This window comes from Rousettus aegyptiacus, unplaced genomic scaffold (assembly GCF_014176215.1).
Source record: "Rousettus aegyptiacus isolate mRouAeg1 unplaced genomic scaffold, mRouAeg1.p scaffold_m13_p_17, whole genome shotgun sequence".
NCBI classification, from domain to species: Eukaryota; Metazoa; Chordata; class Mammalia; order Chiroptera; family Pteropodidae; genus Rousettus; species Rousettus aegyptiacus.
In genome coordinates, this window is record NW_023416292.1 from 16,177,901 (window position 1) to 16,190,352 (window position 12,452).

At 47.4% G+C, this 12,452-nt stretch overlaps 1 protein-coding gene across 11 annotated transcripts in view; it reads right to left on the bottom strand.

Moving 5' to 3' along the window:
• Nucleotides 1-2,845: 2,845 nt before the first annotated feature.
• RASAL2 (RAS protein activator like 2) overlaps nt 2,846-12,452 on the bottom strand; it is a 237,070-nt gene continuing 227,463 nt past the window's right edge. For 7 of the 11 annotated variants that reach the window (XM_016141221.2, XM_016141224.2, XM_016141218.2 and 4 more), the window contains 2 exons: nt 10,675-10,705; nt 2,846-8,364 (listed from right to left, as the gene is read on the bottom strand). In XM_016141221.2, the coding sequence (XP_015996707.2) occupies nt 8,222-8,364; nt 10,675-10,705 (174 nt within the window). In that variant the 3' untranslated portion in view covers nt 2,846-8,221. The remainder of the gene's footprint in view (nt 8,365-10,674; nt 10,706-12,452) is intronic. The other 4 variants (XM_016141222.2, XM_016141223.2, XM_016141219.2 and 1 more) reach the window with 1 other exon arrangement.

The window sequence follows — 12,452 nt, forward strand, 5'->3', positions numbered from 1 at the left end:
CTGTGTTTGAAGGAGCTGGGTCCACCAAGGACTGATGGAGGCGGCCAGGGCAGCGTGGTGCACGCCGCACCGGAAGTGTGAACCAGGAGCCCGGGCAGGACAGTGACCACTTCGTTCTGCCTGGAAGGGTGGTACAGGGGTCCCCTCTCATCCACGGGTTTGTTTTCCTTAGTTTCAGTTACCTGTGGTCGACCACAGTCCAAACATATTAAATCGAAAATTCCAGAAATAAACAATTCCTAGGTTTTAAATTGCACATTGTTCTGAGCAGCATGAGGAAATCTGGGGCTGCCGTCCCACTCTGCTAGGCCACCTGCCCACCAGCCCCTTAGCGGCCTCAGGTGAGTGAGAGCGAGGGAGGGAGGAAGAGGGAGGGGCGCCGCATCCATATGACTTTTATTGCAGTATGTATTGTTATAATTATTTTGTTACTGTGCCTAATTTATAAATCAAACTTCATCACAGGTATGTATGTATAGGAAAAACGGTATACATAAGGGAGGGTTCAGTACTAACCATGGTTTCAGACATTTGTGGAGGGTCTTGGAACATATTCCCTACAGGTAAGGGGGTACTACTGTAACTGGACAAAAGATAATGGCGGGTTTTGTCAGGCAGCAAAGCCTAGAAGGTTCTCCTGGGCAGAGGGATCGGCATGGGCAAAGTGTGTGGTTTGGGAATGAAAAGCAGTCCCATGGGACCTGAGTGTAGGCCACGTATTCGGGAAGGCGGTGGCAGGGGACAGGTGGAAAGGGGTGGACTAGGGCCGAAACCTGAAGGACGTGATCCAGCAGTCAGTGGTGGAGCCATCAGAGGTTTTTAGCAAGTGAGCAGAGTATTTCAATCTGTGGAGCAAGGCTGTGACAGTGACCCGAGACGATGCCTGTACGAGGACGTGAAGGGAGCCAGCACAATTCGACACTGCACGTGCAACACAGTCACAGCGACGTGGAGACACCGACCCGCGTACGCTTCGAAAACCGGATCGGGAGGAAATGTGCGAGAACGTTAGCGGTGGTCGTAGTCAGGGGGTGAGGCATGAGAGTTTCTGGAGTTTACAGGTTTATTCATTTCATTAAGGAAATGTACAGAGCTCGGGGTGGGGATGGGAGTGGGCACCGGAGAGGAGGCCGGCGGGAGAGGAGACAGGAAGGGTCTGCGTGGGGAGGGACTGAGGCCAGATCTGGAGCAGCAGAATGAGACAGGAGGGAACCGATTTTACCTCACGTGCAAGTGACATTACTTGAAGAAATATAAACACAAACAGATTTAAAGTATTGTGAGATTGGAGGTTTGAAGAACTGTTCCTAAATATTGTGACAAAAGCCTCAGGGTGATTTTCTACCATGGCCTAAGGGTACATGTTTTAGTTCTCTCAGATAATCATAAGATGTCAGAGCTGGAGAGTTCCTATGGCTCGTCTGGCCAAAATCACAATTTTATAGACAAGGAAACAGATTTTCATTTATCTGGTAGCTTATTGCAATTTACTCGCAGGTCAAAGACACAGATCCTAGGCAATTTCTTCTAACTTCTCACAAACTCGGGTTTCTAGAAAGAAACATCTGAAGCCAACTTCTCGCGGTTCCAAGAACAGAGACATCCTCACTGATGCTCACACGCAGTGCTTCGGGCTACATATGGACTAGAGGCTGTTAGTTCTGGCCGAAGTTAGAATCCCTGAGAGGTTAAAAAAAAGCCTGATTCCAATCCTTACAGAGATGCTGTTGACTGTTCAGTGGTGGCCCCCAAGGGCACCCCTTCTCTCTCTAAGTTCTGCAGTGATTCTGATGAATAGTCAGGATTGAGAAGCACCAATTAAGGCATTTGTTTCAGCCTCCTCTGCCATCGAACTTTCTTTTTTGTCTGGGGGGATGTGCTGGTGGCGTGTAACAAAATTGATTTACACACCTTCCCACTGGTGAAGGTACTAATGACGAAAGGCAGGCCGCGGGAGGCAGACTAAGAAAAATAAAGGTGGCTGCACGTAAAGGGCACGGAAGTGGACAGTTCTGGACTGAGAGGATGAGGTCACAAGACAGTGTCAACAGTGTCTCTCTTTCTGATGTTTCAGATCCGAGAAGTCTTAAAGCTAACGTTAGGTGGTAAGCAGTTCAGGCTGAAATGGGTCGGCTTCGAAGTAAACAAAAAATAGCACACTGCTGATCTGGAGTCTCCTTCTCACACAAGCTTCTCTGGATATTCACTGAATCCGGATTGATTTTTTTTTTTTTTCAGTTTTTTAATTCCTAGTAGATGAGAATGAGAAATAACTCCAGATACGTGAAGAGGCTATCTGTAACTGGTAGAATTTCAGACCTACACCCAGACAAAAGAAAACTCCATATCCCTGGAGTTTATGGAATGAAACAGGTAAAGAGAAGATGGAGGCAATTGGGAATAATAACCTTGAGAATGACAAGCAAACGGGAACAACAAACCCCCCGTGAAGCAATAACAATCCTGGAACAAACCCCATTAATCTCGCTGGGGGATTAAGAGGGGATGGCAGTGGTCTGGGGAGCTAAGTGCGGTCCTACTTCCAAGGAAGGTGGACACTTTTTTTTACCAGTGACAAGCTCAGGGCTTTCAAATTCTCCAGAACGAGGAGCTCTCCAAGGATACCGTCACATTATGACACGTGTGACCACCAGCTACTTGCCCTACCGCTAAATATTTCTTTCCAGTCAGTTGAAGAATTCTAAGACATTGTTCTTAATATTAAAATACACCTTCGAAATAATGTTCCTGCATACGTTTTGTTTGTTTGTTTGTTTTTTAATCCAAGTGTCCTAATCACCCAGATACATGCTAAAGAGAGTAACATGTCAAATACAGTAGCAGCTTTAGTCTGAAATGTTTAAAGTTAAAGTTTATTTGTATTCTTTGTAGGATTATCAATAAAAGACCTCAAACATATCTATATCTGTACATGTACAAGAACCATCAAAAATTATTCACAGAACAAAAATAAATCTTCTTTAGAACAAACCCAGGTAATGAAATGCAGATATGGGTCTCACATATGAAGCAATCTAAGTGCTACTAGCACAAAAATATGGCTTTAAAAATAAAATAAAATCTTGGGTTTTGTTTTTCTAAGGTGTATTTCTCTTTCTTGAAATAAAAAATAAATTATTTAGAGCTATCATTGTAAAATAGTCATGTGTATTAACACACTTTTATTAAGGCCCTGGAGATGAAAAACGAAAGCAAATTTAGAAGGTAAATTCCTCACAGGTGTGATTCAGGTTAATATGCAGCTATCTGCTTGAGTTAATTTTAGTGTGATTAGGAAATGTCTAAGCACCATTCAAAATTTAACCTTTACTATTTACTTCAACTTTTCTGCAGGATAGTGGTCATTGAATCAATTTCGGTAAACTGAGAACTGAAATTTTCCCTTGGGAGTTTAAAACGACATAAATATGATATCTTTACATAAATATTTGTACTCCCACGTGGATGACAGAGGTCCCTGAAACACAGCTTCTGTGGAACTCTCTTTACAACAACAGATAAATCTGGTTTTCAGTCCTAAATGAAAATATTTCCTAGAGAAAAATGAAAAACGAGGGCTTTTGAATGAAAAATAAGAACCGTGTAGGAAATTAAAATGCATGCTGAAATCTGGGCAAAAACGACCATTTTGCTTTTCTTGGGTGGCTTACTGTGTCTGCAAAGTCCTGCTGGGTGGGGTGCTCAGTTGCCTGAGGATTAACTGATCAGGAACCAAAACTACTTTCTGGATCCTACTCAGATCTGTGAGATTCAACTTCCTTTCTATGACTCCCCAAGGTATCACTGATGATATCCAAGGGTCTTGAGATAATGTCAAACCGAATCAATTTCAAGTTACTTTAACTTATATATACATATAACACATATGGTACACTTTAAAGAAAAGGGAACCACTGTCATAAAACCTAACAAATGAGAGCATAAAATCTGAAAAACCCAAGAAGGTTTGGGAATCACTGCTCTACAAGATAGATCAACATTCAGAAAAAGGAGGCCCCGGGAACTGTGTTTTGTGCGGGTGTGGACGTGCTGTCTACGGAATCTGCCTTTCCATACAGCTATGTGTTTGAAGAGCTCCTGGGAAAGGCTGTACATCCCCGTTTCCTTGAACTTTCCAGCTATTGAGGAGGCTGCTGGCCACGCGTTCCCTTCTGGATCATGTTACCTTCCTCAGATTCTCTCACGCCTCATAATATATTTATTCTACCTCATGCAAATTTCATCACTTTTATCTTTCCTAAACTCAAGATCTTGTTTTGGAACTGGGTCATGACGACAAGAGAATGCTTCTAGAACTAATAACAATCACTCAAACACAAAAAGAAATTCTATTAAAAATTCAACACGCCAATGTAACTTGCTTTAAAAAATCTAGTAAAACAGGTCCTTTCAATTGATGTATTGATAAAAACAAAGTATCTCAAATTCTTGGCCCCCAGGTAGGGGCGGGAAAGTAACTATTCACTGCTAGGGCGAGAGGGAGATGCCACTACCAGACTCGGGAAAGGGTAAGAAGGGCAGGGAGAGCCCTCTGAGCCCTCCGCAGTCCGCAGAGAAGGCGGCCTCCCAGGGCGGCTGCAGATGCCGTGGAGCTGTGGCCCGGGGGCTCCTGCAGAGGGTTCAGGCCCACGACCAGCCTGCTCAGGACTCCACACTGGAGACAACCAGAACTAAACGTGGATGGAAGGCGAGAGAAACCAGCGCAGACGCACTCGATGGCAACTGTCTCGTTCTGGGACCTCCATGTTAAGAAATGCTCCCAACCAGGTGGCCCTCTGAGGACAGCGTGAGAGTCAGGGGTCGACAGAGCCGCAGACCCATAAACAAAGGCCACAGGCACAGGAGAGGTGAAAAGCTTTGCTTCTCGATCAAGCTAATTCCCCTGGGCACACGGCGGCCACTGACAGAAATGCTACTTTTCCTCGCACTGTTGGACACCATCGCGGGTACAGGTGGAAGCGGACCGCAGAGAGCTCATCCGACCACCTCGGCACCAACGGAAAAAAGCGAAAGGCCGCGGCAGCACGATCGCCTCGTTCCGCACGCCCCTCACCAACGGGCCGCCCTCGGTGACAGCCTGGGACACGGCACATGCTCCAGCGTTCCTTCTAGTGACCTAGTTATGACCTCCCGTCGGTCAGGCTCTCATTGCAGAGACTCAGGGAACAGGACGACCCTGTGGAAACGTAACTCCCTCTGCGGCTCCGGCCCGGGGTGCTCGTCGCTCCGGCGATACCACAGCAGCACACGGAGCTTTTTCCTAAATCCTACCACACTGTCCTTGTTAACGGTCGCGTCTGCGCGTCAGCTAGACGAGCGCTTGGCAGGCGAGCACTTCTGAAGTCTAAATTCCACTGGGCCCGGGTCTCTGCCGTGCCCCGCAACGTGGTGACGCATCGGGTGACGCGTCGGCGGCCCCCTTAATTCACCCGTTTCTTCAACCATGTCCCTCCTCCCAGCAGAACAGAAGCCTGTAGCTATTTGAGCTGCAGAAAAGCCAATTAAGGAATACCTCCATAAAAATCATCAGCTGTTGCTACCTTTTTCCACAATAAAGAAAAAAAAAACTCGGAAAAATATTTGGATAGAAATAGGCTCAAAGGGTAATCTAAAAGTTAACATCTGGCAATAACTCTGAACTTCCAGCTTCCTTCTCACTTCATAATTTTTTTTACTCTCTTCTCTTCATTCAAGATAACCTGATGTCGAGGGCTGCGGTCTGCCCACACGCCGACGAGATGTACTGCATCCGTCAAAAACGTGTTCTGTCTCCCTGACGCCCTGTAATCCACGACCAACACCTGAGCTCTTCCGAACCGCAGGGCGGGCCGCCACCCACGCTACCTACTGAACACCGCCCGGACTGACAGCTCTGTCCCGGGCTCTGCGGCACAGTCGAAGGCCGTCGCAGTGACGGATGACACCGGCCGGAGCGGGGAGCGGCCGCAGACAAGAGCAGAGCAGACCTACATCTGCCTTTCCCCCTCCCGCAACCTCAGGACTGGGGATTTCTTTTCCTGTTAAAGTGACTTTGACCACAGCGTGCCCTCAGCTCGGAGGAGAGGGATGGGATTTGTAAAATAACGACTGAGGGTCAAGAAAACACGCACGTGCTGAAGCCTGTGGGCGCGAAGGCCGCAGCGGTGAGCAACGTGAGCGGGAGCGGGAGCTGCCTTAGTCTCCGACTGGCAGCAACGGGAGGGCTGGGAAGGGAAATGCTTGAAAAGGTCCTAGTCGGGGGAGCCACAGTGAGGTTGCTGAGCCGCAAGGTCCAACACAAAGACCCGTCTGAGAGAGCGCAGCGCCCCACGGGTGGGAATGCGAGCCGGGGTGCGGGGAAACGGGGTGCTCGGTGCCCCTGTCGGGGCTTCGCTCAGGGGAGGACATGGCAGGTGACGCTCTGCTCTCTGGTTCCCTTCCAAGGTGCTGCTAGGCAGAAGCGCTCACTCCATGCCTGCGACTCCCTCAGGGCTTCTTTGTCCTCTCTGCTTTTCCTTTTTTAAAACTTCCTCGAATTTATAATTTAAAATAAACATCATTACCTTTTTTGAGAAATGTCCTTTCTCAGTATAGACGACGGCTTGCATCTTGCTTAGAGAGATTCAAAACCCTTTTACCATTGTATCTGACAGCATAGAAGGCATGAACTCTTCCTATTTGTGCAGTTATATGTACACATGTGAATAGATATGTGTATATATATTTGTATATATATATTGTCTTAACGCGTAACATTCCATACTTCTGATAATAAAGGTTGCATTCAAGATGACATTGCACACCTTCAGAAAGAAGAAAATAAGTTAGCTCCCATGACTTTTTCTGTCCTGCAATAAAGCCAAAGATGACAACTGGTGAAACTGGCTCATCACCGACACACCCGAGAGCACGGGCAAGGCCACCGGAACGCGCTGTCTTCACACTTTCACTTTTCTCTTGTACAAGAGTCATCATCACCTTCAAGAGAGTGATGCTTCAGCTTTCCTTTCCAAATTTTACTCAGGGGATTAGAGAAAGAAGCAATTTAAAAGTTAAAGATTCAGATAAAATAACCCTGCCCAGAGATATGCTAGTACAGTGAAAAAAATCTTTATCCCAAATAAAAATTATAATTTACAAATAGAAAATGTTTTTTTTTTTCTTTCTTTAAATAGGAAATAGTCAGAGATTCCTGCTATGGTATGGTTAGCCCTTTTCTGCACGGAAGGGTGTTTGCTTCGGATAGGTGATGGGCAGCATATTTGAACTGCTTCTCCAGGTGAGAGCAAACCCCGTTGGTGATACCACCCCCACCACGGGGGAGGAAAGGGCAGTGGGTTTGTGAAGGTGAAGACAGTATGTAGAGACACAAATATTTATAGTTTTGTAAACACTAAAGAGGGGGGGAAAAACGCCCTTTATTACAACTAGGGTAAAAAAAAAAAAAAAAAAAAGCCCCCTACCTAAAATGGAAAATTCCCATCTGCTACAGACAGAAGGAAATAAACATCGACGGGGGTTCGACGGAAATCAGTCCTGAAGTCCAGTGCTGAGGCAGGGCTCTCATCCGCCCTCTGAGACAGCGCATCCGCGAACCGGATCAGCTGTCCCTCCGAAACCAGTCTTGGCTGATCAACGGGATGAATGTTTTGTTTGGACCTTTGTATCTGCTTGTTTTCCTAAAGGACTAGGGAGCAGGAATGGAGTTTCTCAACTGGCAGATGGATCCCTGAAAAACTCATTCTGACAATGTCCTATTGCACGCTGTGCGCTTCTACCAGACAGACAGACAGACACACAGACGGACACGTGGTCTCTACCTACTGAACCCTGGGCTCATTTCTCACTCACACTTGGTTCCTACCTTCCTCTTCTAACAACTGCAGTGCTTGCAACAAGAGGAAAACAATAATAAAAATAGCAATAATTAAAAAGGCAATCTACATTATTAACTTCCTTTTGGTATATTACAGTGGTATTTTCTGTACATGGCCCAGAACTAAGTTCCCTATGTACATAGAGACATGGGGGAAAGCGTCGACCCGGGAGGTCTTGGCCTTGTGCCCTGAAAGATGAGACTCTTTTCCTCCGTGGAGCCTTCTCTCTGCGGCGCCGTTCTGAAGCGCCGGGCCGGGCGAGGGCGGGGCAGGAGCGCGCGGTCCCCCGCGGTCCCCCGCGGTCCGGCTGGTCGGAAGCCCGTCAGCAGCTGCTGTTTTTGAATTCACCATTCTCCGTGATGGAGAGCTTGGTGGGGTGGGTGGGGGACAGCCCGTTGCGCACCTGCATGCTGTACCGCTCCTTCACCTGCGTCAGCGCACTCATCAGTCTGGTGTTGGCCGAATCCAGGGACACGATCCGTTTTTCCTACAACACACCAACCGCGGCTTTATTCGGGCCACATGCAAAAGAATCACGCCGCATGACCCTCTGTACCGAGTGACCGTTCTGCTGCTTCTCCCAGACAGCAGGACGCTGACGCTCCCCCGACAAATGGAACGTCTCTGCCTCTTTCTGCGCGCGGGTCAGGCTCGGCCTCCCCGGAGCCCCGGGAGGCTCTGTGTGCTTTCTCTTTTTCCTTTCGGCACAGCAGGACTTGTCATTACTGTCCCTCGGGACACTAGGACACCATGTAAAAATGACATCGAGTGTTACTTTGGGACTATGCAACACAGGTGTCAAGGTGCCCGGCTGTATTAGGTGCTTTTGGTTAAAATTAAAATGTGGGAACTGGAACGCAAAGAAAGAAGCACCAGAGGTTTCATTTCACAGAGGAGACGTGCACGTGCTCTATGGGCTCTTAGGCCCTGGACAGGGCGCATCAGTCACATGTGCAGAGAAGTCACATTGTGCCTCAAGTTAAAAACAGTACACGGTGGCAGTTCATAGTCACCCACAGAGTGGAGATGCAACAGCGAGGGGGAAGCAGCCAGAAGCTCAGACCAAGGAGGGGCGGGGACGTGGGGGAGGGGGAGACGTGGCCGAAGGGAGATGCCGCCAACGTGACACACGAAAACGAACAGAGGACACAAGCTCCTGGACCCATTCCAGCTCAGAGTTACTCCCGGGAGGCCCCCCACACGGAGGCGGCTCCCGTTTTACTTTTGAGTCTCTGCAAAAAAAAAAATGCTTTAGAACCAATATTTTGGAGCCAAAGTTTGCTGAATACACACACAAAAAAAACAAGAAGGAAAAAAGGGCCAAAAAAAAAAAAAAAAAAAAAAAGGCAATCTCATGGAAAGTAGGCTGATCTAAATTAAAAAAAAATAATAAGCATCCTATCAAAATATTATCAGCTTCATGAAGAGTAGGAGAGAAAGAAACCCTCATCGTAGCTTGAGCAGCTAGGGAAATCATTCTAGAACCTTTCCAACACAAAGTCGTGGTTTTTCAGTAGGTAAGAAGTTAGCGCTGAGAAGACCCAGCTTTACCTATGCCCACGAAATTAAAAAGAAAATAACACATGAGGACAAACCCCAAGGCCAAAGGAGCTTTCCTACCCTGGGAGCTTCTGCCCTTACCTGGGGAAAGCATGGTAAGGTGAGTCACGGCAAGGCTCAGAGACGCCCCGCAGGGCTGAGGGCCTGACGCTCTCCTGACTATTACAGCAGGAGCTACACAGGCCACCGGGCCGCGAGCGGCTCTGCTCTGCTGGGACCCTTGCTGCCAGGAGGAAGCCAGTGAAGACCACTGCCCTGCGGGCGAATTTACGTAAAAGCGTATACAACAGTATCACGTGACACTTTCGCCTTCAACTTTGGGGTGGGGAATCTGTATGGCAGCTCATAGTTTCAAAAGCATGAAAAAAACCTAGCTCACACTTGTTATTATCATTAAAAAAAAAAATCTTCCTTTCTCTGATGGAGAACTCAGGTGGTAAGATATCCCAAATCAGCATTAACAAACGACTACTCTGGTATAAGATGCTTTTGACTTTGGGAAGGTGAGTACCTCAATGTAAGGATAAGCAAAACTTAAAGAAAAATCTGCAAGGCTTTTTAAAAACACAATAATAATTTTTAAAAAATTACAGCCAATGTTGTTTCCTGGGATTCTAAGTACAGACCTTCTCCAAGCCAGGAGGTGAGGACTGGCCACGTGGTTACCGGAAAACAAGCGAGTGGTGGGAACCAAATACGATGTTTTCCCTTGAGGGAAGGAAAACCTCAAAACAGAAAAGCTGGTGATTTCTTGAAATGATGAAAAAAGAAAAGATATTTCAGTATTGGGATAAATTATAAGGCCCTAATACCAAAGAATACAGGATTCTCCAGGTTTATCCAAAAAAATTAGGCATTCATGAAAATTTATTTGACTCTGAAAGGGTCGAAAAGGCTAAGAATGACTTTATTTACCGACCAGCGAGAAAGAGCTGGAGCCAAGCACCCCGACAACAGTTCAGAGATCCCCCCCTTTTGTAATTCCCCTCACTGCCAAACTCTCAAAATAAAATAGAAGTAAAAGAAAAAAAACCAAATAGGGAATTTCGAAATTCAAGTTCGGCTGGCAAAAGATGCTCTGACATTTCGATTCTGCCTGGATGGAAAGGTTCAGCAGCGGAGCCCCTGCCTGCCGGGGGGTGTCGGGTGTGGAGAGCGCAGGAGCTGGAATGTGCAGGAGGCCGGGGCTGGGCCAGGGCTGGGGCTGCTCGGCTAGGGAGCGACAGGGTTTACTTGCCTGTTTGCATAATCTCATCTCCATTTATGACCTGTAATTTAACACAGCGGAGACATGACTTGCAACAGTAACTAGGCAGCTGCTTGCTTCTCAGAGGAGGAAGCCCTTCTCTGCTCTCCATCTGCATCACAGGGAGAGATCCCGGGGGTGAAAGGTGGCGGTCCCTGGCCTAATGTTTGGAAAGGGCCCCTCAGTACCATCCCCAGGGGCCCTGGGGCTGCGCCCCAAGTCAGGACAGGGCGCCCTGCCCTCACCCCTGGAGTGCTCGCCCTCTCTGCTCCTTAGCGGGTGAGGCAGGCCAGGCCCACAGCGTAAGCTGACCCTAGGAGGCGGGGACGCTGGATTCAGGGACAAGCCTTTCCTGTGGGGACAAAGGGCCACTGAGAGAGATGAAAACCAGTTCACCGGGCATCTGGCCTTTACTGTTTTGGGAAAGGCTGGGCTCAGCTCTAGCCTAAGGAAAGCTATACTCATTTCAGAAATAATTTTGTTTTTTCCACTTGTGGCACCGAGGCAGACGTCAGGGATGCAAAAGCATGGGTTCCCTTGCTGGGTAGCTTTCACCCCCGACCTCTCCTCACACTGTTGACGATGCCAGAGGGGCTGCTCTGCTCCACCAAATGCTCAAGATGTGAGATCTTTCCTTGCAAAGGAACACATCTGATACAAAGCGTCATTCATCACCACTGATGACAGAGGATGCTCCTCGTCCTTTGCTATAATAAGATTTTAATGTAGCAGTAAGACAAAGGCTGGAATTGGGAAACCTTCCTTTTAAAAAGATTAGATGTTTTCTGTTTTATTAGCTTATGTGTTTGTGATTTGTGCTGTCCATTGGATAGCAGCTTTCAAAACGTGGGACAGTGGATTTTCTAGTATTCTTTGGGCTCCACAGTGGGCCTCTGGTAGGAAATTTATTCTAAGACAATGCTTATGTGGCCTTGGTGACTGATTATTTTAGCCACCCAAGGTGTGATTTGGTCTATTATTCGAGAGTGCTGGTCAGTAGGGGCAGCTGGAAACTGCTGTATGGAAGGCTCCCCCGGCTCCACCAAACAGTCCGCGGAATTGGAGGGACCATCGGAAAACCACTGCCTTGAGGTATGTGTGCAAAATATTACCCAGCTAAGCCAGCTCATGAGTCTGACACTGACTGGTGCTCGGGGGGCATTGCTCCCATCCTGAACAGCGAATCAGTCCCGGTTAATGGAGAGAAGGCCCTTATTCTCTCAAGCTTTTGAGCCCTAATAAACCTTATTCCCTCTCTTGCTTTACCTGATTCCTGCTTCATACCTGATCATCTTGCCCTAGATGTCAAAATAGGGGGTGGGGTAGGGTAGAAACCCTCAGAAGCTAATGAGGAGGCTGTCTTGATGGACAACTGAGCAAAGGGCAACCCTGTGTGCAGAGCCATGACGATGGCTCACCCCAGCCCCCCTGCTTAAGACGGACATGGTTTTACATAGGTTGAAATGGTCTGTTTTATTATTTTATTAAAATGGTCTGTTTTATCTCATTAGAACTAAAATCTCTCCTGGTGTGGTTATTAATAGAACTCTTCTTGCTTTACATTGTCATATTAAAAATCCCAAAGCAAAAACTTGCCAACACCAGGTTGCCTGACTAAACTGCCCTCTTTATCCGAGCTGTTTCTCTTAAGCCTCTGGGATGCGTTTTGAGTGTGTGCACAGTGAGACAGCCTTGTCACTGCTACCGTTCCCTCGACATCCTGGGGACATCCAGAAAGGCCTTTAAAAAGGACCAAGTAAGATAATTAC